This window comes from Pseudovirgaria hyperparasitica (genome assembly GCF_010093815.1).
Source record: "Pseudovirgaria hyperparasitica strain CBS 121739 unplaced genomic scaffold EJ05scaffold_9, whole genome shotgun sequence".
Lineage (NCBI taxonomy): Eukaryota > Fungi > Ascomycota > Dothideomycetes > Acrospermales > Acrospermaceae > Pseudovirgaria > Pseudovirgaria hyperparasitica.
Window position 1 is genome coordinate 842,155 of NW_022985557.1, and position 26,264 is coordinate 868,418.

Below are 26,264 nucleotides of genomic sequence, written 5' to 3' on the forward strand. Positions count from 1 at the left end.
AGATCTTCTATCCCACCGCCTTCGTGTCCCACCACCTACACCTTACACCCTTACAATAACATCCATCATCGCCTATAATAACATTCATCCCGTTAGTATCGAACCCTTCCACCTAGCCTTGATACCTGTACGATACCATCCCAAGCAAATATACGCATCATAAAGTCCAGCCGCGTGCCACGAAATGAGATGAAGCGACGAGACAAGGATAAGAAGCTTTCTTAAGACCAGCATCATGCAGACAGAGTCTACCCGCCTAGACAACACCATCTCAATGTACAGGCCGCGATGGCCGCCAAGCGTCTTAACATAGAGATCCTATGCTCGAGATGTTAGACGGGCGTGCCGCTCGCATCAAAGCGCTGCTATTAGATTTGGAAAACATGAGTGCTCACACAGTAGCAGGTGCCTTGTACCAATGCGAGGGGTGCCACCTACCAGCCAGACTGGGAGCATGTACACGAGGATGTAGTCCTATCCCCAACGTTCAACGACCCACGAACCGAGGCAGAGTAAAACTCCCTGTCCAACTTTCCGAGCTTCACATTGATTCTACTCACAAGTAATACAATTCTATCGAGCGATACTACAAGCATTATGAGATCATAACCGCAGCGAAGCACTTTAACAAGCATGATGACGATGCCACAGCCACGAAGCTCATGCAATCCGCCGAAACCATCCACCGACGCGAGGAGACGCGCGCAAAGAGGTTGAAGAAAGTGGCTAGCATATAATACTGGCCTTTATCAGGTCTTGAGTTCGAAGAGTGGTATCGCTTCAAGAGTGGTATTGTTTCAGTGGCAGGAAATTCTCGAGAATACGCCGCTCCCCCTATGCATCGTATTCTCTAGAAGTGCCGCCAAAAACCACGGCCTCACACATCGACTCTATCATGACCTGATAGCCACACATCCAAAAGCTTCGGTAGAGATTACAGAGAAGGCAAAAGGGTGAAGCCACCTCGGAACCTGCTTATGGAGCTACGTACACAACTGGTCCAGGAGGACAGGCATGCCATTGAGTCAGCGGACATGGAAAGAGCAGAGAGACTAAGAGACATGAAAGACACCGGCGAATACGTGGGCACTCCGAAAGAGCAAGAAGCTACCGGAAGACTCTAGCTGAACTCATTTCGGAGCGCGAGTTCTGGGATATGACAGACAATACAAAATGATCAAAACGCCTTGGCAACCTCCTCGTGAGACTACTTGTAAATGCGATTAAGCAAAATAAGCATGATATCGAGTCGAAAGAGCTAGACATTGTAAAGTAGCTCAAGGAGTTTATAAAGGTGGGCGAACGGGTCGACACTAGCAAGGGCAAGGAGTAAGCCATTACTAGTGATAATGAAGGAGACGAGGATGTCGATTGATAGCAAGAGGACATAATGGATTGATTGAATATATATATCACGAGTCGAATTCAATCGCGAAGTATACCAACAGCAACTGCGTCTGAATTAGAGCTTATACCATCAACACTTAATAATTAAGTAAAACGCGTTCAGCATCCACTGATTTCTCAAGCTTTGAATTTCCGAAGCCATACCTTCGCGTAGCATGCCGTGTCGAAAAACTAGAACTCTCCTGTAACTCTATCCAGCCGTTTGTAGTGGTGACGAGAACCCTCTGTTTGCTGCGTACTAGAGCATTGCCAGTTGTCCCAACAACGCAACAGGCTGAATTTCGACAAGTCACTCTCAGCACGTCATAGACACGATGTCAAGATCATCCTGTGCGTCATCATGGCTACGGTGTAGGCTCTGTGAAGTTATCACTAGAGGATTTGCCAGCACATAGTGGTAATTGTCAGGTAGACACGATACAGTAATCTGAACTATAAGAAGACTACATTATCATGGCTAAGGATCTATGCAGAACAGATGTGGGTTACTTCTGGATCTGTGCTTGATAGGATCTTATTCTTACAATGACTCGCAAAAATCAAAAGGGGCGCAGAGCCCAATCTACGCGTCCGGCTGATGTACGTATCGAACCTTCTCTCCTATCAACATAACCCCATTAATACATCTTCTCCAGCCCGACCCACACAGCCAAAGCCCACGAAGAGGTACCCAATCATTCCAAAACAACAGTAGAAGCAGCAGTAAGTCCCAGCTCATCCATCAACACAAAACAAGCCAACTCAAACCCCCCCAAGCTCGCCCACCACAAAGCAACCCTCCACATCCACCTTCCAAACCCCCCTCCCCATCGCGCCCTCGCCAAACATCCCCAATCCCCTCCCCAAAGCCCACCCAACAAGCAGCAGCACACAAGCCACCCCAACCGCACCGCAAGAAAAAGCACCGCCGCAACCGCAAGAACAAACGCCCGAAACCCACCCCCAACTACATCCCCTACTTCACCCACCACGAGCCATACCCGCCAGCCACGATGCACCCGCACTGCACATCTCCCCACATGCGCTACCGCCCCTGCGTTGAATGTGCCTGGCACTGGATGTTGCAGGACTGCATATATGAAGGGCAAGAGATGGGACTATGGGACGACACGATAGTGCATGGACTTGATCGTGCTATATTCCGGATGTCACGGTAGTGTTGGGATGGGTTGGAGCTTGGAAACTTCTATATTGGCAATACGATACGTCTGAAATGGGGTTCTGGGCTGGGTAGAATTGTGATGTGGTGTGTTTGATATGAGGATTCTGTGATGTCTGAGTGAGTGGCATTGACGTGTACTCTACACCGAAGCAGTGCGTATGCATGTCTAATCCGCACTAATCTACATACCTCAGGCATGCACGACGAATAAACACACACACTTCTATAATCAGCATAGAATTGTCTAGCGCCCGTGCTATACTCCCTCCTCCTCACCACCCACACACATCCCTTCCGCACCCTTTCAAGAACTCACCTAACACCCTCGCCCCTCACAATCAGTATACATGATATCTATATACTACATTCCCCCCTCCATCCTCCCCAACGCATCCCTTAACCCCCTCCTAACCGTCTCCGCCTCCACCCCAGTCACAAGCGCCAGATCCACCATCCGCTGCAGCCAGAAAAAGTAAAGACAGTCGCCGCAATGCAGCGTTCTAAAATGTGCTCTTTCGCAGAGCGGGTGTGCGGGGCCCTGCTAGCATATTTAGCTTCGTATCAATAATGAATGAATTCTGATGGGAGGGGAAGGGGTGTGCTTACAGTTACCGATCTACCACGCACATCATTCCCAGTGAGGGACACGGGTGTTGACTGCTGAGAAGCAGACAGAGTATTGGTGGTGGGCGTTTGTGGAGAGGCTTGGGGTAGGCGGGCGTTGCGTGCCTCGATGGCGGCTTGGAGGGCGTTGTCGTGGGTGATGAGGTCTGCGAAGGGCATGTAGCGGAGTTCTGAGGGGTTTTGTTAGTGGGTGGAGGTGAGGTTGGGGTTATGGGTAGGGTTTTGCTTACGTTCTGCGGTGAGACGGCGGTCTGGAGAGGGGGTGCGCCATGCGGCGGTCTTGTTGGGAGAGGAGTTGTTCATTGTGGTGTTGGTGTGAGGGTTGGGGAAGCTTGGTATGGTAAGAGGTCGAAGTTGTAGAGAAGTCGAGTTTGTGGTAAGATGAAATGAGGTTCGTTGCTGGTAGGAAGATTTTGGGATAGTTTTGAGTTTAAATAAGTAGTAGGGAGGAGGCAAGGCAGAGTGCAGAGTAGAATAGTATGGCTGTTTCAATTTCCATTAGGTATTGACAGGTGCTATTTGCCAACACAACAGAGCAATGTTCATTCACGCCGACGTACGAGCACGGGATCTCTGACCGTTCGCTATTCATCTTCAATACGGACATGGTGCGTCTCTGCTCTGGTGACAACACGGGGACTATTCGACTCCCTCGTGATCAAGGTATAATAGTATAGCGACTCCCATTGAGTATATCAGCTGTCCTGCCAGCCCTGAATGAACCATCAAACACCATGGCTCAGTCACATAACCATGCCAACAAACCACCCATTCATATGCTCACTATCCAATTCATCAGTGAATCACACCAAACAATAAGACCGACAACATCTCAATACCCATCCCCTCTCACCGATCATACCCCTTACCTGTCTGTCACAAGGAACTGATCAGATCTCCCAGGCTAGCTCAGCCATTCTTCTGTCATGATTGGATCCCAGCCGTACGACCAACCAAAACCCAACTTACTCTTTCACTCGCTCCCTGAAGTCGGAGTGAAGCAGACGTAGAAGAAACCCCGTAGGCGCCATAATGCTAGGCTCTATATCTGTCCGTCCCTGCGAGAGGCCCGTAGGAACTGCCGAGTTATTGGGTAATATGCCGTACATGTTGCTGTTACGACTCATGGAGTAGCTCAAAGCTTCGACAAAAACACGACTATTGTACACCACGAAGTTGGACGCGTCGAATCACACCCGAGCTGCCCTCACCATCATCTCACCGCCAAAACTAATCCATCCTCACAGATACCACCGCAACATCATTATCGCACAGGAGTCCTCCTAATGCAGTAAAATATTACACACCTACTAGTAGCCCCTATCTCCACATCTCGTTGGACCAGGTACACAGCGTCTAGGCTGAGGGCAAGACGCACACACATTCCACCTCACAAGCAAATATGCTCACAGGAATCAAAACTCACACACCCCATCCAAGCTCACAGGCAAAGACCACTCACCGCCAATGACAGCGAAGAATCGAGCACCCGAACTATCCTATAAGGAAGTACAGCTCTCCCCGACACCAATCTCAAGCCCTAATCTATATCTTTAGTCTTAAATCTCAACCGGGGTAAAGCCGCCAGTATCCAGACACTGCAAAGTAAGAAGAAATATCGATACAAGCCATTACTGGAATAGCCTTGTTCGCAGGAACCCAGCAGGGGTGAGGAGGGGAGGAGTCTTGCAGGACTGATGGCGCTTTGTAGTCATATACATACACATATTGTCAGACAGTTACGTTTCAATAAAAATCTCCTAATTCCCGTCTGATATCATTTCATTTCGGTCTCTCTGCACGTACATCTTCTCCTCTCACATACATCTTCTCTCTCACCCACACCCCCTCGTCTCTCTCCCTACATGTCCCATACCATACCATACCATACCATACACACCATCACAAAGGTATACCATACACACCATTCCATACCAAAACAAAACAGAACAGAACAAAACCAAGAACAAGTCCGACTTTACACTCCTCCCCAACAAAACAGATCGCGATAACATCTCCATGAACTCTTTGCGTCAACTGAAACATCATATTCCCCTCTCCCCTCTCCCCTCTCCCTTCCCCTTCCAAAAAAACCCCCGAATAACGAGAAAAATATACAACGAAAGAAAAAAAAAGAGTCATCCCTCTCCTCTCAAACACCCCTCAACCCCCTCTCAATCCCCCCTCAATCCCCCTCCCACGTCGGCATCCACTCCATCCCCGGATAACTCGCCGCAAACATGACCGGCTCATCCTCCTCCTCGCCCTTTGGCACAGCGCTCAGCTCTGCGATGCCTTCTGGTGCGTCGAAGACTTTGCTACTGGCGGCAACAACAGTGCCAGACACACCATTACCTGGAGCAGCTGGAGTATGAGCAACAGGTGTAGTACCATCAGCATCAGCATCAGCACCAACACCACCCAGACCACCAGATAGCGCGGGAGAGGAAGTATGCGCAGCCAAGCTATCCGCTTGCTGTGCGGTGTGTACGGTGACGCTTGCGTCATTCTCATGCGAATTAGCGGAAGATGTAGTCGTAGGCGAGGAAGTAAGTGTGTGCACAGGAGGAGGTGGCAGGATCTGTCGTGCCTCGGGGGATGCGCGCGGATTTGTACTCATGTCGACTTGCTGCGCATCTGTGTCCATACGATTTGTCGTCGGAGGATTGGCAGCAGCAGCAGCAGCATCACGAATATCCGGCACGGCCGGGACGCCGTTCTGCCCTGGGACTATGGCATCAAAGGAGCCGGACTCGCGGCTTGGATGTGCGGAATTTGCGGGAGTGGGATCGGTGAGGAATGTTGGGCCGTCTATGTTGTTAGCTACCTCTTCGCGGAGAGGATGGGCTGTGGGCGGCGGGGGCGGCGGCGCGGATGAAGGGGTGTGTTTGTCGTCGAGCAGAGGTGGCGAGGGAGAATGGTGGTGGTTCGGGGGCAGCGGGAACATTTTGACTGATGGGGCGCGTGGGATATGCTCTGTTGACACGGCTGATTGTGGGATTGGGCTGAGTGAGTGTTGGACTTCTCGTGGAAGCACTTCGCGGTAGCCTGGTAGAGGGGGCTGGTGTGGAGGACGAGAGGGGTGTGGTGAGGGTTGCTGGGCGTGGTGCGAGGGATAGTTTGATTGCCCGTCTGGATGCTGCTGCTGATGCTGCTGCTGCTGCATGTGTTGCGGGACTTGGTGAGTTGGCTGTTGCTGGTAATGCTCCGGAGACGATGTTTGCCCCTGAAGCAGAGGGTGGCGCGGTGCCGGGGGAGCATGCATCGTGTTCTGGATCTGGTGGATCGGATGTTGCGGGTGTTGAGCCGGATGCTGAGGCGGCTGCTCGTGCGGAGCCGCGAAGCGGAAACCAGGCGGCGGCTGTGGTGCTTGATTGTTGTTGGCGAAGAGAAACCCGGGCGGAGGGCCACTGGCTTGAGGATGCATTGGGGGACCTTGCATTTGCTGCGCAGTCTGCACTGGAGCACCCAGAATCTGGGATGCCTTGGGATGGCTCATCTGCATTCTGTGCTCTTCCTCCTCCTCTACGCCATTCGGTAATGTTATAGCCCATGGCCTCTCTTGCTGACCGCCATCTTTCGAGTTTCGCGCGGCCTTGGACTTCTTCGTCTCCCCAAACTTGGCTGCACCTATAGCTGCGCCTACCAAGCCGCTTCCAAACAGTTTCTTATGAGCCGGCGGTGACGACAAAGGCGACACAAGAGGCGGCGACATCGGTTGCGTCAGTCTGTTATGACGGCCCGGGTCGGGCTTGACGTGAGCAGCGTATGAATCAGATGAGAACTTCCGGGGTGGCCCTGTGGATGGCCCTCGGAAAGGATCCCGGGGATCGCGGCGCCAGGTCGGGCTTTCAGTCGACAGAAGTCCCGGTGGTGTAAGAGGCCCATAGGGATTGAGCGGTCGCTGGAAGCCTTGATCGTTGATGTGGCGAAACGACCTGTCATAAGCCGCGGGCAGTGGCACATCGTCATACTTGGGCTCAGGAGGAGTGATTATCCCTTTATCCATTGGCGAAGGAGTCCTACCATTATGATGCGGCGAAAATGTCTCGACAGGCGAGATGCCGGGATGTAGTTGATTCTCATGGATAGGTCCAAGAGTGCTACTAGACTTCACGAAGCTATTCCCTCGAACGGCATTCATCGCCTCGTCGTCAAGTTCTTCATCTTCCTCGTCGTCCATATCCTCACGTAACAGGTTGCCCTCCCCGTACTTGTCAGATTGACGGGAAGTTCTACCACTCATGCTGTGGGAGGTATGCGACCTCTCAGGATAAGCCTGCGAAGGCGGGACTTGTCGCACAGCTTGATAGGCAGAGCCGTCATTAGTGGTGTTCCCATTCACCTTGGATTCTGACTTGAATGCCTTTAGAGCATTAGGTGAATTGTAACTTCCAACGCCGTCCCTTTGCAAGAACTTTTTCATAGAAAATCGATTCTTCTTGTTGCCGCTGTCGGGATGATTCGATGGAGTCTGGAATGACATTCGGTGTGCAGCCTGTACCGCCGACGAAGAGCTGCCAGCACTGCCATTACTCGGACGCGGTTCGCCATGTCCATTCATGGGTGTGATCTCTTGGACAGCAGAAGGCCTGCCGAGCACCTTGAAGACCCCAATAGCCTTGCCCTTGAGCTTAAACCGATCCGCGTCCTGCGTAAAGAAGGAAAGGCCGTGCGCTCTAGACGGCTCCTTTCCTTTATCCATTCTGTGCCCCTGGGATGCATAGCCCGGCTCCTCGTTCTCTTTCCTAAAGTTAGGATCTGCCTGCAACTTCAGTTCTAGTGCCTTCTTTGTAGCCTCTCGGTAGCCAGAAAGCTGGTAGGCGACGTGCTCTTGGCTTGGGTCGATTGGCACGATCGGAGTGTGTCGTGGTTTTCCTCCTTTCGGCGACGTCGTCGATGGCCCAGGCTGGTAGGCAATATCGGGCTCGATGGGATCGTGTTGTGCTGGTTCTTCCGCGATTGGAGGGTGTGAAGCACTAGGAGTACGGAAGCCATTCTCCGCGCTATGCTGGCGTTGCGTAGGTTGCCTTTGCACTGGTATATCCTCCTCTCGAGCGGGCTCCTGAGTTTGGCGAAAGTCATTGTGTTGCGGACCCATCTGCTGATGCACCGCGAGCTGACCAAACGACGACCTTTGCTCCTGCTCGTCTGGCTTTAATGTCTTCGGTTCTTGATTCCGATTGATGTTACGTGCCACGAGATCCTCCCTGTCTTGTCGCTCTTTCCTGGTGATTGTGCTTACTCGTTCGATTGTCTTGCCCTCGCCATCACGAGGCAGGGTCACAAATGACATGGGACGTGAATCCGCAGAGTCAATCGAGCTTCGCAATTGGCGATCATCCTTGCTAGTACGATTAGTCCAAGACGCGAGACTCTGGACCCCTAAACTGTCTTTCGATCTGTGCCGGCCTGTAGTCTTCTGAGTCGTCGCCGAGCTCTGGGACGGAGCATGTGATTGCCCGGGTGTTGTCGTCGAGTCGTGGGTGGTTATCGTTGGTGTTCCTTTCGCGTGCGTCTGCCCTTGGTGGATCTGATTTGAAGGAGGCGGCACTACTCCGCCATGGTCGCCGTAAAGGTCATCGTCTGACATTAGACTCGCGACGCTCGCGTTGTCTGCATTTTGATTTATCATGAGGTTCTGCTGACTCTTTAGACCCGGCATTGATGTACCATTCTGTTGCAGAATTGGTTTGTCTCCGGGCTTCATTGTATTTCGGATTGCCGGATGCAATGCCAATGGAACCATCGCAGCTTCCACGTCACTCTTGTGTCTTTGGATCGAAGATGGCGCCTCGGTATCGTCCCCAATAAGCGTCTCATCATTCTGCGGAGGCGTTGCGAACGATCGTGTCGGATCAGCACGCTGAGGTGCGCGGGGCGGAGTAGACAGCCGCGGAAGCTCGTCTTTGGCATCATATTTAAACGAGAATGAAGGAGACGGTATCGTTACGTCCAAACCCCTAATATTGCTAGTCTGTACCTTCGGTATATGCTGAAAGAACGCGAGTGGCTTGACAGGAATTGGTGTATCTTTAGGCGGAGGAAGTGGAGGTCGATTCTGCAATCTCGGTGGCTCCGGAGCAGCCACGACGCGTACGGCATACCCTTCGGTGCGGATCGGCTTGGACCCGGACTCAGAAGAACCATTTACCACGGCGTTCGACAGCGCTTGAAGTAATGCGCCCTGGCGTCGAGGCGCTTGCGATAGCTGTGCACCGGGAACCGCATCATAGCCATTCAACGGCGAGTCTCTTCGGACTTCGCGCTTCGTGATCATCGGCGGTCCATTGACAACTGGCGGAGGGGGTGGAGCAAATTCTTGCGCAAGGGACAACGGACTCGGCTTGCGTGCGTGTTGATCTTCAAATTGAGGTGGGCGATCGAATATTGGCGTCGGGTTCTGCGATGCCTGGACTGTTGGAGTCAAGACAATGTCTCCTGGAAGACTACAACTGTCACCGGCGGAGGAATCGTCATCGCTGGCGACCCCGGACTTGCTCGGTTGCTGCGTCGCAAGGGGGATCTGGATATGTGGTGGTTGCGTCGCATTGCGATCCGTCCTCTGCACGTGCGTGGGCGCATTTGCTTCACCATAATTAGTAGCAGCGCCATTTTCTATATTCACATTGTCGTCCTCAAAAGAGAACCGTGTCGGGGCTTGAGGAGTTTCATCTTCATCCACTGCCGTCGTGCTTGATCCATCGTGAAGAAAGGTGTCAACCTGCTGGCCGACTGCATCGTCTTCATCTGGGTCTTGCAGATGTGATTGCCCGCCTAGATTGCTTGCAGTCGCATCGGCAGACGCACCCCGAACAAAGTGCCCTGTCATGTTTCCAGCGTCCGGCGTTGGCTCATCGTCTTCTTCAGATGAACTATCCACCTCTTCCTCCCGGACGTTCATTTCCTTCTCCAGACCATAGGAATTCTGAAGAGCGATCTGTTCCTGCTCTCTCTGTCTCTCTGCAAGCAACTGGTCTCGCTCTTGGTTTCTATCCGAGTCAGATATTGGGCTGACTAGAGATGCGCGACGCTGGTCGATGGTGGGAGGTCTGGTGCCGACTGGGCTTATCTCGCCATCCTTGTTGATCACACGAGCCTGAACACCGGTGCCAATCTCTATCTCGTCGCTCACCGGATCGGAGCCCGAGTCTATCGAAGACTCGTAGCCATCCACACCATCTTCAATCTCCTTTTTGAATTCCTTCAGTTCGTCGTATATCTCGGGATTCTCGGTGAGCGTTCGATCGGGATCCTCCTCAGCGGAGACGTGGTTCGGCTGCTCGTCCGCTGTGGCAGTCATAGTTGCAGGATCGACGCCCTGCACGGCCTGTAGCTGTTCCACACTGACGGGCAGGCTCGCGTGCCGCATGACACTCCTCAGAATCCTATCCTGAGCACCGTCCGGCAACGGCGGCTCGTCTTCCATGTTCCTCAAGTCGCCCCAAGACCTCTTATGTATGGACGTCGGCGCGGGAGACGGTAGGACGCCGAGATGTGAATCTACCACGCCATTAGAGTTCGGGGGAGGCGTAGTCGGCGGTTCAGGAAACGCAGCGGCGGTGGCAGCAGCAGCAGCGTCAGACGCGTAGGTCGGGTCGACGTACGTCGTCTGGGGCAGGCGACGCGAGCTCCAGGCCTGCGCTCTCGAGACGTCTATGCCAGAGCCGCCCAGCCACGAGTGAGGGCGGTGGTGGTGGTGTTCGTTGAACTCGCTATGATCGAGCTCGCTGGCGCGTTCGGTGTTGCGCCGCAGCAGGAAGATGCTGCTGGGACGCGAGGACGGCTTTGACTTGCGAGCGAACGGGCCTAACGACCAGCTCCGTCTGTGAGATTGCTTTTCCTCGTCATTGGCGTCGCGCAGGGTTCGCAGGCGGGGGATTGACGCGACCGAGGCGGACCGTGAGTACATGGACAAATTCGGGGCCCGGGATGAGGAGAATTTGTCAAGAGTTTGGTATGCGGATCGCGCCGAGGCGTCCTGCGAGTCCACTTCAAGGCATATATGTATGTAAGTAGGGAATGCGGTGTTGGCGTACCAAAGGGAATAAAGGGAAGAAGTGATAGCAATAATGAACGAGTAATGCGCGATGTAGTGTAGCGGGAGCGAGTCGAGGGTTAATGGTAAATCAGAACTGGAGAGAGATGTCTTGGAGATGAATGATGGACGGGGCTGAAGTTGGCGAAGGCTTAGACGCTCCACGTTCGAATCTCAGCCAATCGAACAATTCACAACCAGCAAACAATCCCCGGCCCCGTCTATGGATCCATGCGGCGCGACGGCGACAAACTACTCCACATCTTGTCCTTTAGGCCCTTTAGTGGCGCCAGGGTTACCAAAGAGACGAGGCATCCGTGCATAGATGGATATATATATATGTGTGTGTATATATATACATACACCTAAAAACAGTCTTGTCATCATCGCCAATATATGCAGGGGAACATCGTGCACCCGCCGATCTGTGTGCTGGCTGTGCTCAATTTATATGTCACAAATCACCCTCATCATTATCACCAGCTTCATCATCAGCCGCCTTGCGCATACGAGACAAGTAACAGAGGAACAAGGAGAAACGTCGGAAAGTTGGCATATATGATAGCTGCGGCCATTAAATCAGTCCACCACCTTCTCGCCGCCTCCCTTGAGCCGGCTCTTCCCCTTCGCAAACAGACCCCTGGCACTTGTCGTTGCCTTTCCGCCAAATATACCCGCAGTCTGTAACAGTTCTTTGCCCTTTGCCTGGACCTTCGCGCCACCAGAAGGACTAGACGTTCCGGTGTGGGCAGCACTCACAGGTGAGCCTGCAGCCACGGCCGGGCTCGATGGCGAGTTGGTTGATGGCTGGTGTGAGAATGAGGGCTTGCTGGAGGTAGCAACTTGGTTCATCTTGCTGAAAACACTGAGCGACGGCGCATGTCGGTGCCGTGCTGACGAAGGAACCGCTGCTGGAACATTCGGTGCCCTGATGGCGATGTTCCTGACGTCTGCATGCTCTGGGCGCGCCGCTAGTGTGATCTCCAGCCAGTTACGCAAGCCAGTATCCATGTCTGCAAATTGCTTGCGAGTTAAGTCGTACTTTTCGGTGCGCTCATGAGCTGACTTCAGAACGAGTATCTCTCTGAAAGGCGGGATGCGCCCTGGATCAGCGACTGCTGCGGCAGACGCAGGCGGCCCAGAAAATGATGGCTGCTGAGCTTCCACAGTCGGCTCGATTGGTTCATCTTGCTGAAGACTGGATACCTTTGACATTTCCGCACTTGGTCTACCATACGTCGGCTCCTCAATTGCTTCGGGGTTCTCAGTATTCAAAACATGCAGGCCTCTGTTGACGACGGGTCCGGTGGTGTCAGGCGTGCTCACATCACTTGCAGCAATGTTAGCCGGAGGTGGCGGAAGTGGTGAATTGGTCGAAGTAGGAATCGGAGCGGCCGGGGATGTCTCTGTAGGCAATGCGATCGGGGCAGACCCCGAGGGCTTCGGCGCGGGCTTTTCCCACGAGAAGCGTCGATCTAGATAGCCAGGTCCTGTTGAGGCGTCCAGCTCCACGGCTTTCTCCACTACGGGAGCTTCCACAGTTGTCTCCGGCGAGGTAGGCTTCGATGTGACATTTCTGAATGGATAAGTGTCAGCGCCTCCTGGCCCTCCCCAGAAAGAGTCGTACTCGGCTGGAAGAACAGAACTATCTCGAGACAATGCAGCCTCGGGAGCAGCCAGTTTTTGGGCCAACTTGGCGGCTTGGGGGCTCTCGGAGGCGATGGGACTCAGAGTCTGCACAATCTCTTTCCGTAGACGATCGCTTTCTTCATCGTTCGGCGAGTTATCGGTGCTTAGGCGCGGCACGCTGACAGACTGTTCGGCAGTCGATATAGGAGGGAGCATGTCAGGGACAGGTGTAGCTTCACGGCTTTTTAGCGGGGGCACTGGCCGAATCTCATTGGAACTTTCACTCTGGCTCTCATCGTCAATATCCTTCGGCGGAGGTGTTGGTGCAATCGTGGACTCGGTCAAGTTCGACTCGATGCGTTGAGGTCCCAGTGGTCGACTTTGCACCTCACCGATATCTCTACTTTTGGGTGTCTCCTCAGAGCTACCGAAGCCTGCGGCTGCTTTGATAGACTCTCCCATGGCGGCACCTGCTGCAGCTAGTGCAGACATCGCATCGCTTGGGCTTGTGACGTTGCCCTCCGGTGTTTCAGTCCACTTTGGAGATGTCGCTTCCAAGTCGACAGCATTGGCATCATGTTTGTCTTCCGGCGCATTCTGAAGTTGCTTTTCCGGCTCGCTCGGGGTGGCTAGACCAGGAGTAGACACATATGATTCCCACTGTCCGGGAAGTTTAGGTCGGAAGCTTTCTTCGCGAGCAGGTGCTGGCCTTGCATCTGTGGAATGCACTGTTGTGTCTTGTTTGGCGCTCTTGTTCGAAGAGACCGACTGTACCGAGTTTCTTCTCGATTCAGCATCGAACTTCCCAGCCAAGTCGCGAACACGTCCTTTCGATGGTGACTCTGATCTATCACGCGGTATGGCTGGATTTGGTGCAGTGAACTCTCTGGTCTGCTCAAGGAACGCAGCCTGGGACTCTTTTTCCTGCCCTGCCAGCTTCGCTACGTCTCTTTCGGGGCTGGTGACGATGGCTTGGGCGATGTCTTCTTCTCGCATAGTATAATCTTTCGTAGGGCTTGGAATCTCCGACGTCGAAGCACCAACGGGACTAGCAACATCTATTTCTGCCGCAGATGGAAAGCGTAAATGGGCTGTTGAAGCAATGACCGGAGAGCGGGCAGGGCTATCGGTGGGAGTTGGTGAGACAAGACTCCGCCGCTTGGGATTTGAGCCACCGGATCCGGTGCGCGAGTGGGTTGCCTGATCAGGTCGAAGTGGTGCTTGATCCAGTCCATGAAGCGTCGCAGATGCACGCCTTGACGCATTTGGACTTTCCTCTGCGATCACAGGTGTCGCCATGTCTTTTGCCTCTGCAACTCTCGCACGACTTGCTGCTGCTGCGGAGCTGGGAACCCGACTCATGATTGGACTGATACCACTCGTACTGTCTGTGTTGCTGCGCGATACGCTCGACCCAGTCTCTGAAGTCGACCCCGGTTGACGGGACACGGGTGTTGGTGGGACAGAATTGTCATCCTTGCGCGTGAATGCCTGGTCGACCACACCTTTGATCTCCGACGATGTATTGTTACTAGACGACGCAGGCTGTTTCCGGGAAAGCTGTCTCTGAACAGGTGGGGTAGCCGGGCCTGGAGAATATCCTGCTTGTGACCAGAAGTCATCGCCAAATGACGTACTGGAGAACTCTGGCAACGCTGGCGAGTTACTAAACCGCTTGGCCGGCGTAGTTGTTGAAGTCGCTGGTGGAGCCTGGATTTGTGGAGCTCCACTGGTCGCAGGAGGTTGTGCAATGTTTTCGCTCTTCCCTTCGGCGACCGACTCTAGTGGTCGCGCGCTTCGACTACTATCTTCAGCCGGCCGGCTGCTGAGAGAATCGACACTCGGGCGGCTAGATTCCATTGAAGCACGCTCCTTTTCTCTCGCTTCTGCTATCCTCTTGTATATATCTGCAGGGCGGATGAGGTTCGGTGTTCCGCTGGACTCACTGCCTGTACGTTGTTTCAGTGCCGTAGGCGTCGCGTCCAATGAACCCAGCAGGTCTGAAGGAGCATCATCTTGGCCAAGACTGCTCTTCCGTGGCGGAAATTTCGAGACTGGCGATTCTCCGGGGCCGACAGAGGGCCGTGTCTGTAGGGGCTGTGGCATGGCGGATGGGTTGTAATCTTGTCTCCGTTGAGGCTCCATATTCGCCGACGGCGTCTCGGAGATGACGGAGTGGCTCCAGCTTGCGGCGCTCGATTGGCGACTGGCAGCCGGCTGTGATGGATAGCTTTGTTGCTGGCCACTCCGAGTATACTGCTGCTGAGAAGCAGGACCCGAAGCAGAAGCCATGGAGGCTGGACTCTGCATCAAGCTCTCTTCGTGGCGCAAGTTGTTTGCAGGTCCGCTGGTATCGATGCGATGTTGAGGGGGATGTGGTCCAGAGAATGCGCGCCTCTCGTCGCCGGTGTCGAAGGAATTCTTTCGTCCCATTGCCTGCGAGGGGGCAGATCGAGGATCCGTGAAGTTTCTCGCAGCATTCGATGGCATCTGCTGCTGCTGAGGCACAGGAGGAGGTGCCGCACTAGCACCATACTCGTCCTGCTCGTCATATTCGCCCCAATCGTCACCATCATACGAGAAGGACTTTGCTTCCACCCATTTCTTTGTCTTTGCGCGGTTCACATTTGTGGAAAAGGAGGGTGGAGGGCCGCCAGGAGGACCTTGTTGTCGGCGATCACTGAACGTATTCGTGTCAGCTATAGCCCTAACTAATAATAACAGTCGTAGAGATGCTGATCAACTTACAGAGGTGAGCGATGATCTTGCGCAAACTGCCATGGACGCGACATATTTCTTGTCGCAATGCTCAATAGGACAGGTCGTCAGTATGCAGCTCCGGGCTATTCATAGAATGCAGGCTTAACAATACGACAGCAGTGTGGACGGAGGTCTGTCTGACAGACCAGGAGACAACGAACGGACAAAGGATATTAGATATTACGTGTAGGAAGCAGCCGAAGCAGCGTGATGTCGGTGTTGATGCAAAGGGAGAGAGAGTGAAATGAGTGAAAGATGCTGTGGAGTTGGAAGTTGGAGTGTTAAGCGTCAACCGCTAACCATAAAGCACTGAGTCGAAACAACAGAGTGACATATGACGCACTGCTTCAAGCCACGAAATGTGCTTTGCTGCTTGGTAACAGGGACTGCAGCTAGAACATGATACACAAAGTCCTCATTCCCATCATTAGACTTCTCGATATCCCTCTGATTCGTCTGTTGTGTCTAATTCTGTTGCGCTGACGATACGTGAGAGACGAATGGCTGCGTCGTCACCTCTGTGTGGCTGTGCGCGTAGAGATTGGATGCGCTCAGGGGTCTTTGCTGAATGCAAAATGGGTCAGAAAGCTTGATGTCTCGACAAGAGTAATCTTGCCGCATAATTATGCCAAGATATAACACTGCATGCAGCCACCCCTCTTCTGCTCTTACCACGACTCCTGAACTGTCGTGTATCAGCATCACAACACACTACTGGTCTGCATCTCACTTCCATCACGAACGCGCAGACGATCGAGTCGTCCAACATCTTTGTTCGCGAGATTTTCGCATTCTACACTTCCTGAACAGACGCTCCTTTTGCCTCGCCCTTCTCTCCACATTTCCGCAACGGCTGGCCCAGACACAAGAACGCCACGGACCCGTTGAAACTCCGACTCCCAAAACCTCCACCCTCCACCTATCCTCTCTCCCAACCGCAAACTGTACATATACATATACCATACCCTCACCTCACCCACAACCCACTGTCCACAACCCACAACAATGGCCGTCCACTCGATACAAGACCGCACCTCCGAATTCCGCTCCATCCTCGCCCACGCCCAGCGCAAGCAAACCACCTCCAAAGTCGTCGGCTCCCAACGCCAATCCCTCCTCACCAACAACCAGAAAGCCGCCGCCGGCAACACCACAAATGGCCCACGCCAACGCTCCGAATTTGCCCGCAAGGCCGCCGACATAGGCCGCGGCATCTCCGGCACCATGGCCAAACTCGAACGCCTCGCCCAGCTCGCCCGCCGCAAAACCCTCTTCGACGACCGGCCCGTCGAAGTCGAAGAGCTCACCTTCGTCATCAAACAGGACCTCGCCGCCCTCACCCAGTCCCTCTCCGCCCTCCGCGACTCCTCGCGCGCCCAGCACCCACAGGCCTGGCAGAAACACACCCACGGCCCCGCCCTCGACCAAGAAGGCGAACACGGCAAAAACGTAGTCGTAATGCTGAACGGCAAACTCGAGGGCATGACGGACAGTCTGAAGCAAGTCCTCCGCACGCGCATGGAGAACGTCATGGCGAGCAAGTCGCGCACAGAAAACTTCGTCTCCTCCATGTCCACGTACTCGCACGGCGCCCTCGATCCCTCCCGCACCGACTCGCCGCTGTACCAGACGCCGCAGCGAGGCCGCTCGCCGCGGCCCGGGTCGCACAACACGAGCGCAGCGCAGCAGGATCTCCTCTCGCTTGAGCCGTCGTCGTCGTCCTCTGCGCTTGCTCGCGCCGGGCCACAGTCGGATGCGCAGCTCATGCTGATGGAAGAAGCACAGGCGCCGAACCAGTATATCCAGCAGCGCGGCGAGGCCATCGAGATGATCGAGCGCACCATCGGCGAGCTCGGCGGCATGTTCTCGCAGCTCGCGCAGATGGTGTCGGAGCAGGGCGAGCAGATCCAGCGCATCGACGCCGACACCGAGGACGTCGTCGACAACGTCGAGGGTGCGCAGCGCGAGCTGATGAAGTACTGGAACCGCGTCAGTGGGAACCGGTGGTTGGTGGCCAAGATGTTTGGCGTGCTGATGATATGTAAGTCCTTCCTTGCTGCGTCGTCTTCTTGTCCACCGAATGTTCGGCGATTGGGAAATGGCATGCTAATCTGCCGCCAGTCTTCCTGCTCTGGGTCTTAATAGCGGGCTGAATGAATATACGCCCGATCAAACCACGTCTTTTTTTGGGGGGAGGGTTTTTTTTGGGAATCTGCATATCCGGCGTTCCTTGGGCACGCGCTACCTACCCGATTTGCATGCATGCGTGACAGCAAGCAATCGCGATTTAGACTTTTTTACCCCGTCCTAGCCTACTGTACCTTGACTTACCTTACATGCCCACAGTCGTCTCGCCAGTATCTTTCCATTGTACCATGCTATCAGCTATATATTTTTTTTATAATCACGACAGACAGGGTGAAGGAGGAAAAGGGTGGGAACGGGGGGAGGCAATCCGAGTCTGCGCCATGAGCACAGTATTATCTGTACAACAACAATATACATTTACACTTTTACCAGCGCACTATATAACAGCAATGCAATGTTACATGTAGCTCTCGAGAAGCACAGCACTATCAAAGCAATTTTAGAAGAAAGATAAAAACGAGAGCATTAATTTTCATTTTCAAGTTCAGCCTGGCCTAGTAGTTCCTTCCAGTCCGCCGATAGACCAATTGAAAACACATGACCCGACCATATGTGCCCCACAGAACCGTTCCCGACTCCGTATTCCTACGCGCCACATCATGCGGACGCGACAGAAATATATCCACAAGCGCGAGCCGCGGCGTACACTGGTGATACATACTCTCCAGCCGCTGGACCAGGGGCCTGAGCAGCTCACACGGTTGATCGATGGCGGTCGTGAGGCGACGAAAGAGCGGTGGAAATAGGGTCAGCGCGAGGAGGGTCTTCGGGAACGTGGAGGGCAGGACGCGCTTGGTATCTCCTGGGCCTCGGACGAGGACGAGGAGGACGTCAATGGGGACTGCGATGGAGCAGAGTGCGGTGAAGTCTAGCAGCCGGCCCAGGGGCGTCTGGACAGGTTCGACGCCGGGGGCGCAGAACGATGTGCAGCTGAGGCGGAGGCTGAGCTCGATTAGGGTGTGACGGCAGGATAGGAGGGCTTCTCTGAGCTTGTAGCCGTGAAACGGCTGGGTGCCGAGGCGCTGGGACGTCCAGCTGAAGACCCGGAGGCGCGGCGTTCGAGTGAGGATCTTCATGATGTCTGCGTCCGACACGAGGGGGTTCAGCAGCGTGAGGGCCGTGAGATTTGTCGTGGACGGGAGCCAGAAAGCCTGTACGTCTTTCTGAACGTCCTGCCATTTTGTGTTGTGTGCGATGAATGCGTGTTTGAGGTTGCACGCGCCGAGGATAGGGAGGATAATAACACGTCTGGAGTGGTCGGACCGGATGCTGTCTTGCCACTCGAAGCTCGTCAGCTTCTCGAACCCGGACATCGTCGCTCTTGGGGTCCGGCAGAACACACGCCAAAACACCGCGCTCAGCATGCTTGTAAATACATCGCTAGTCAGGCCCGGCCCCGTGTATAGGCTGAGCGTCCTGAGCCCGGACAGTTGCGCCAGTATCAGACTGACCACGCAGGCTACATCGTTGCGAGTCAGTCTGTTCATCCAGCTTCTCATACTAACACTAGTCTTGTCCGCAAGCCCGTTAACGTTAATAAACTGCCTTGCAAGCTCCATATATTCCCTCCCAAACGCAGGTCTCCGTTTCGTCATGTACTGCATGATGCCGTCATATCTCTTGAAGTAAAAAACACGAACCATCTCCGCATACCGACGGTTTCGAAGAAGGTTGTAAAGGAGCTGGTCAAACGGGGGACATGCCCGCCCCGTCGGCTGGCTTGTCCATTTTATGACCTTGTACAAATGCTCTGGTGCGACGTCGTTGAAGATCTGGCAGCAGCGCATCACTGTGGCCAGGTCCCCTGGAGCGCATTTGCTGAAGATCATGTGTAGTAGCTCGACTGGGAGGCCGGTGGCACTGGTTGGCTTGGTCCAGCCGGGTCCTGGGAAGAAGCTCTGGGTTGCCATAGTGCGGGAATGATGAGAGAATGCTGCCAGGGGTCGTCCAGCGACCGTGTATCTACAGTCGGTAGATCAGTGTAGAGAGAGAGAGATTAATGACGTAGATGGTGTCTTGAGGGTTTTGTGAGAAGAGCGTTGCAGAGCCAGTCCTAGAGAACTCCGCTTCTACCAGCTGTAGATGATTAGCGCTGCTTCAATCGCTACTTCCAGTCATATATATGTCTTTAGAGAAGCGACGTCCTTCAGACGCTCTGTCCCATTGCCTTGGATCTAGGTCTCAGTGCCGCTGGTAATAATCATTACCAAGGTAAATAGAAATGTGTCTTCAAGCTTTGGAAGAGAGAGAGAGAAAGATCATCTCGACTAAGAAAAGGACTTCATCAGACCTTGATGAGTGTATCTGACATTCTTGACGCCTGTCTCGAAGGCAGTGACAGTTTGAGCCATCATGAGAAGCGTTGTCCAGGTCTAGAGACGTAGCATTCACCGACTAGATCTACCATCAGTATCTCTAGAGCATCTCAACAAGATGTCAATAAGGTCCGGCCACTTGGCAGAGCATTTGTATCCGTAGAGGCAAGCTTTGACTCATTTCACCATCTGTAAGACTGCAATAGTCTGTAGCATAGAACTTGCAGTATCCTGAAGAGCGTATCTCCCTGTACTATGTGCTCTTGCGAAGAATGATCTCCCTGTTGTAGCAGCCGAGCATGGTTTGTAGATCCAAGGTTCGTTATCAACAACGCTGTGATCGAATGTAGTCTCCAGGTGGGACGCTAGGCCGCCAGTAGTTAGATTTCATCAGCCTCAGTTTCAGCCACACCTTCCAATGACGTCAATCTCCAACGAGCTTTCCATGAGTATTCACTGCACACCTTGCATGTCCCTATCTCGTCGCGCCATCCTGTTTATGTTTCGCTTCCAAGAAGATATGTTGATGCGTTCAGAGTGCGAATCTGCCTACATGCCCCCCGCCATCTCAGGTCTCTCTATCATCCACAATGAACGACCCCGGCATGGATGGTCCAGTCGGGCGCGCGGCTGACGACGTCGAGGATAACACACCGGAGAAAGAGCTCGATACAAGTGCTGGGGGAGAACAGGACTTTCTCGGCCCAAGCAGGTGGTGGTTCGCCTCGACTGCATGTCCCTTGATAGCTGGCACGTTTGGGCCCATGGCGAGCGCGTTCTCCATCTGTGCTCTGGTGGAGAAATGGAGAGTGTATATACCGGAGGGTCAAACAGAAGCGTCTGGGCAGGCGGTCGAAGATCCACATTGGTACGATCGAAGACCTATGCAATCAGCTCCCAGCGTAGTCTCCTGCGGTTTCCTACGCTGGCCAGGCTGACGCTTTGTGTGTAGGCTTATAGCAATAAATTCAGTATCTCTCGCTTGCGCCTTGATCGCGAACATGGCTCTCCTTCTGAATATGGCTCGTCGAGTTTCTTTTGCTATTGCGCAACCCGTAACAATCGTTGGCTGGCTGGTCGCTTCGGCCCTCCTGATCGCCCTGGTGAGTGTAGCCTCATCGCCCGTGTTTCGAATCGAACCGGCATCAGAGCACGCTCTCACGCAGGCGTACTACTATGCGATAATGGCAGCCGGCCTTTACTTTGCTGTCGCCATACTCATGATCATAACAGTGGTGGGTGCGTACAGGGAACATTACCCTAAGATGTTCAGGTTGACTATGGCGCAAAGAACTCTGATGTTGCAAACAATCACATTCATGGTATATCTACTTGTAGGTGCTCTTGTCTTCGCCAAAGTCGAAGGGTGGGCATATCTAGACGCGGTATACTGGGCGAGCTTTACCCTGCTCACCGTTGGAATCGGTGATTATGCTCCTACCACACATCTGGGCAGAAGTTTACTTTTTCCTTTCGCGATTGGAGGCATTGTCACAGTCGGTCTTGTTGTTGGCTCGATAAGATCCCTTGCTCTGGACCGGGGAAAACACAAGTTAAAGGCTAGGATGACGGAAAAGAAGCGAGAGGCAGTCCTGTCGACTGTCAATCTGGAGAAACGAACTATACGTGTTGGCATATTTAATTCTATAGAGTTCGCTCAGAAGGGACTGACAGAAGCCCAAAGACGAGAGCAAGAGTTCCTCATCATGCGGAGAGTGCAACACGACGCCCAACGAATGAGGCAGTGGACATCGCTGATTGTATCTACGTTGGCAGCATTGACTCTAGCATTGGTCGGAGCAGTTGTATTCTGGCAATCCGAGAAGCCCCAAGGATGGAGTTATTTTCAGGCATTCTATTTTTCGTATGTTTCTTTGTTGACGATAGGATATGGGTACGTAGAGAAACATGTAGTTGTAGTGTACGACCGAACATCCACTGACATCTTCACAGAGACATTTCCCCAACTAGCAATTCCGGCAAGGCATTCTTTGTGTTCTGGTCACTATTAGCAGTCCCAACCCTTACTATTCTGATCAGCAACATGGGCGACACAGTTGTAAAGGTGTTTCGAGATCTGGTCATCTGGATCGGCGCATTCACGGTCTTGCCCGGCGAAAGAGGAACCAAGGAAGCACTCAACGATACGATGTCTCGAGTGAAGCAATATATGCATCCTAAAAAATCGTATCACGGAATATTCGGCCAGTCAGGCCACGAAAGGGATACAGCACATAGAATCGAGGAAGTCAGTAAGAGAAGGCTTGCTGCGTGCTTCGAGAAAGAAGAGCTAATGGCTGCGGATGATGCTGGCTCGGAGGGAGAGGACACCGAACGAGATGTGCATTTCTACAATTATGTTCTCGTGAGCGAAATTCGCAACGTCATGAAAGACGTCAATGCCTCTCCACCAAAAAGGTACAGCTACGGCGAATGGGCTCACTTTCTCAAACTTTTGGGTCAAGATGAACACAACCCGGAGCACCATAGGACACCTCCAATTGTCGAAGATAAGAATGTAAGACCTGGCCAGAATGAACAGTCCAGACTTGACTTCGGGAAGGCAGGTTATCGTAATGTTGGTAGTGAGGCGTTGGCTTGGAGCTGGCTGGGAATACGAAGTCCACTGCTAGGCAATCAGAGTGAAGCAGAGTGGGTTCTCGAGAGGCTAACAGCGACGCTGGAGTTTCATTTGAAATCGCTACAGGCAGGGCGGCAACTAACAGGAACGAAGCATCCTCCTATCCGTAGATCTGACCTCACTAAACATTAGTGAAATGATAGTCATGACATATGCACAAACAAAAAACTATTGTCCATCTTTTTGCTCGATCATGATATCAGACATATAATGTTGGTTCGTTAGTAAAAGGCAGGAGGGGTTACTTTCTGGATTGCTCCTTCCCGTTGTTGTTCACTTTGTGTACTCCGTCTCAAAGCGGTAAGGCTCCAACGCGCACACGAGCACCGCTGCTCCGAGTCACAACAACTGTCAAGCTGATTTTTCTCACCTTTGACACGTCGCCCTCTTTACCCCCAGATCTTGTGAGCTTCGTTGGTCTCATCTTCAGCTTCCACCACACCTCGCTTGCATTCCTTATATACACTCCAAGGTAAGTCAAGCTTCTGCAATCTGTTTCAACTTATCATTAACCTCACTTCTCAACTATTCAAGTCAACGTACCACCTCAAAGATCTGAAAGTAAATCTTCTTCTCCAATGTTCGCTGCTAAAGACAAATATAGCTTCGCGCCTTTGACCACTCCTTGTTCAAGCACTGTTGAGATCTTTCACCATGTCTGAGAACGGTGAGACTTTCGACAATGGCGATGCCTTCGAAACGTCGGCAATGAAGACGGTGATCGAGTCTGCGACGATTCCAGCACCTCCTCTCAACGCCGCGGACTCCATGGCCAAGGTCAAGGAGCACGGTTGGGTCGAGCGTACTGCCTACGACTACAAGAAGTTCAGCGATGATCGCGAAACTCGTGAAGCTGAAGTTGTTGACGAAGCCGGTCAGCCTGCTCTTATTGAGGGCGCGGACTGGCTCTCCAGTGCTATGCGCTACGAGTGGGATGATGAGTATGGTGATGTCGGCCCGAAGATTCCAAGACTCGAAGAAGAGCTGTTTGGAAAGACGTTCCGTCAGGAGACTGGTAGTTATCTCGATGCTTACGACTTGAAGGTCACTGTCGAAGGTGACAATCGCCCCCCACCAATCATCTCGGTATGTGGATGCTCACTCTTGTTTGACGTCAGATTCTGACATGTACTCTGATAGTTCGAGGATGCGGGCCTTCATCCTGTCATGCTGGAGAACGTCAAGCTTTGTGGTTATAACAAGCCAACTCCAATCCAAGGCTATGTTATTCCGGCTGTTCTCACTGGCAACGATGTAGTCGGTTGTGCGCAAACCGGTAAGTCCTGAGTAAACCCTTTACCTTGAATAGCTTCACTCACAGGATCTAGGCTCCGGCAAGACCGCCGCATATCTCATCCCTGTTCTTTCCCGCCTCATGGGTAAAGGCCGCAAGCTTGCAGCCCCTCGCCCATTGAAGAAAGACTGGACTGATTCAAACAAGGTACGTGCTGAGCCGCTTGCTGTGATTGTCTGCCCGACCCGCGAATTGGCCTGCCAGATCTTCGATGAGGCCCGTCGTCTTTGCTATCGCACACAGCTTCGTCCCTGCGTCATCTACGGTGGCGTCCCCACTCGTGAGCACATGAATGAGATTCAGCGAGGATGTGATATTCTCATCGCCACACCTGGTCGTCTGATGGACTTTATGGATCGTCCGAACGTCCTCTCCATGAACCGCGTCAAGTAGGCAATACCCCAGTAGTGACACCCTTGAGCTGTGGTTGACAAGCTGTAGGTACACCATCATCGACGAGGCAGACGAACTTCTCCACCCTGACTGGGAGAGAGAGATGAGCTTGATCATGTCCGGCGGAGGTATTTACATTTCTGCATGCTTGTACAAGTCTTGTTCGCCATGACTGACTTGGAATCACAGACACCAATGAGGATGCTGATCATCTGTACATGATGTTCTCAGCCACATTCCCAGCAGCAGCGCGCAAGCTTGCTATGACCTTCATGGCTGACGATTACGTGCGTGTGCGGATTGGACGAACAGGGTCCACGCACACCAACATCAAGCAGGCAATCTGCTACATTGCCAAAGAACATAAGCGCGATGCCCTGTTTGACCTCTTGTTGTCAATGCCTCCGTCCCGAACCTTGATCTTTGTCAACTCCGTTCGGATGGCCGATATGTTGGATGACTTCTTGTACAACAAGGGTCTTCCTTCGACATCGATGCATAGCGGTCGCACCCAGAAGGAGCGTGAGGATGCTATTCGTGCGTTCCGCATGGCGCAAACCCCCATCATGGTTGCCACTGGCGTGTCCGCTCGTGGTTTGGACATCAAGCACGTCATGCATGTCATCAACTTTGATCTCCCCTCAGCAGCACATGGAGGAATTCAGGAGTATATCCACCGTATCGGCCGTACGGCGCGCATTGGGAACGAGGGACTCGCTACTTCTTTCTATAACGAGGACAATGAGGATATCGCCGAAGATCTCTGCAAGGTCATGCTCGAAGCGAAGCAGCCGATCCCTGACTTTTTGGAGGGCCGCATCGACGAGACGGCTTCGATCCATTGGGATGACAATTCTGACAACGAGGAATTGCCAGGCACTGGTGGAGCTGCTGATGCCGATGAGGTTGTTGACCCCTGGGGAGATGCTCCTGTGGTCGCGGTTGTAGCACCTGCGGACACTGGTTCCGCCGGCGATGGTGGGTTTACTATTGACGAGAATGCTATTGCTTGGTAGATTGGAATGGTAGGATACGCATATTGGTTGTCCGACCATAAGCTGTGGCCCTGATTCGGCTGACTAGACGATTTGGTAGCTTCTGTGACTGAATGGTTGGTTGGTCATATTAGACTCGGTTGGAATGATCACGGATGCTATTTAATCACTAGACTGTGTGAAGCCTCACGATATCGGGACTTGCAAGGAGGACGGCAGGGAAATGTCACGAATGTGGTGAACCCGCCAGAGAATGAGAAGATTGGGGGGAGTGGCGATTAATCAACGAGCTGTAGCAAAAAGAGAGATTCAAGCTAGAACCTTGCAGTGCTCATTTGTGAAGTAGGGCGTGTATGACTATGCTGTGCGTGTGAGATTGGTGGATGGGTGTGTGCAGACGGTGTAGCAAGTTCCGTGTCCAAGGGGGAGCGAGACGTGGGAGTCAGGCCGTCAGGCAGGCATGGATCCATTAGTCAAGTAGTCAGGCAGGGCATGGTAAGGCAGGCAGTTATCCAGTGCAGTCAGGCAACCAAAGCGAGAAGCGACAACAACGAGGCAAGGCAATAAGGCAGGATGGATGTACGTATACATAGCCTAAGCGTCGCCGTTCGTTTAGTATCAAGGGCAACTGCTAACGGAGTGAATCATGCTGAAATGAAATAAAGGAATTAGGTTAGACCAAGGAACGAGAAGAAGGTATGGAATGTAATACATTCCATCTGTCAATCTGTCAATCTGTCCAATCTGTCTGATCTGTCGGGCATTAAGCGATGCTTGTATCTGTTTTCTATATTTATTTATCAAGATGGACTGGACTGGAATGGAATGGAATGACGTTATTCTCCAGAAATGATGAAA

The 26,264-nt window shown here is 52.9% G+C and overlaps 8 protein-coding genes across 8 annotated transcripts; 4 read left to right on the forward strand and 4 right to left on the reverse strand.

Moving 5' to 3' along the window:
- Positions 1-1,932: 1,932 nt before the first annotated feature.
- EJ05DRAFT_501120 (uncharacterized protein) lies at positions 1,933-2,564 on the forward strand (the record flags this gene model as incomplete). The annotated part of the gene is made up of 2 exons (XM_033747075.1): positions 1,933-1,986; positions 2,043-2,564. The coding sequence occupies 2 exons, from the start codon at positions 1,933-1,935 to the stop codon at positions 2,562-2,564; spliced, it is 576 nt and encodes a 191-aa protein (XP_033600040.1).
- A 566-nt stretch (positions 2,565-3,130) lies between these two features.
- EJ05DRAFT_501121 (uncharacterized protein) lies at positions 3,131-3,496 on the reverse strand (the record flags this gene model as incomplete). The annotated part of the gene is made up of 2 exons (XM_033747076.1): positions 3,131-3,363; positions 3,424-3,496. The coding sequence occupies 2 exons, from the start codon at positions 3,494-3,496 to the stop codon at positions 3,131-3,133; spliced, it is 306 nt and encodes a 101-aa protein (XP_033600041.1).
- A 1,882-nt stretch (positions 3,497-5,378) lies between these two features.
- On the reverse strand, positions 5,379-11,105 carry EJ05DRAFT_501122 (uncharacterized protein; the record flags this gene model as incomplete). The annotated part of the gene is made up of 1 exon (XM_033747077.1): positions 5,379-11,105. The coding sequence occupies one exon, from the start codon at positions 11,103-11,105 to the stop codon at positions 5,379-5,381; it is 5,727 nt and encodes a 1,908-aa protein (XP_033600042.1).
- A 467-nt stretch (positions 11,106-11,572) lies between these two features.
- Positions 11,573-16,100, reverse strand: EJ05DRAFT_511380 (uncharacterized protein). Its single transcript, XM_033748243.1, has 2 exons — positions 15,609-16,100; positions 11,573-15,540 (listed from the first exon to the last, which is right to left on the reverse strand). Exons 1-2 carry the CDS (start codon positions 15,650-15,652, stop codon positions 11,811-11,813), a joined length of 3,774 nt encoding a protein of 1,257 aa, XP_033600043.1. The 5' UTR covers positions 15,653-16,100; the 3' UTR covers positions 11,573-11,810.
- Positions 16,101-16,341: 241 nt separating this feature from the next.
- EJ05DRAFT_476826 (putative ER-golgi SNARE complex subunit) lies at positions 16,342-18,142 on the forward strand. Its single transcript, XM_033744117.1, has 2 exons — positions 16,342-17,661; positions 17,742-18,142. The coding sequence occupies exons 1-2, from the start codon at positions 16,626-16,628 to the stop codon at positions 17,771-17,773; spliced, it is 1,068 nt and encodes a 355-aa protein (XP_033600044.1). The 5' UTR covers positions 16,342-16,625; the 3' UTR covers positions 17,774-18,142.
- An 88-nt stretch (positions 18,143-18,230) lies between these two features.
- On the reverse strand, positions 18,231-19,328 carry EJ05DRAFT_476827 (uncharacterized protein; the record flags this gene model as incomplete). Its single annotated transcript, XM_033744118.1, has 1 exon — positions 18,231-19,328. A coding segment is annotated over one exon (1,066 nt), but the record flags the coding sequence as incomplete, so codon positions are not given.
- A 1,345-nt stretch (positions 19,329-20,673) lies between these two features.
- EJ05DRAFT_465718 (voltage-gated potassium channel) lies at positions 20,674-22,856 on the forward strand (the record flags this gene model as incomplete). The annotated part of the gene is made up of 3 exons (XM_033742787.1): positions 20,674-20,951; positions 21,036-21,977; positions 22,037-22,856. 3 exons carry the CDS (start codon positions 20,674-20,676, stop codon positions 22,854-22,856), a joined length of 2,040 nt encoding a protein of 679 aa, XP_033600046.1.
- A 195-nt stretch (positions 22,857-23,051) lies between these two features.
- EJ05DRAFT_394966 (DEAD-box protein) lies at positions 23,052-25,574 on the forward strand. The gene is made up of 6 exons (XM_033741367.1): positions 23,052-23,196; positions 23,329-23,810; positions 23,865-24,000; positions 24,053-24,407; positions 24,460-24,539; positions 24,601-25,574. Exons 2-6 carry the CDS (start codon positions 23,379-23,381, stop codon positions 25,425-25,427), a joined length of 1,830 nt encoding a protein of 609 aa, XP_033600047.1. The 5' UTR covers positions 23,052-23,196; positions 23,329-23,378; the 3' UTR covers positions 25,428-25,574.
- Positions 25,575-26,264: the final 690 nt, after the last annotated feature.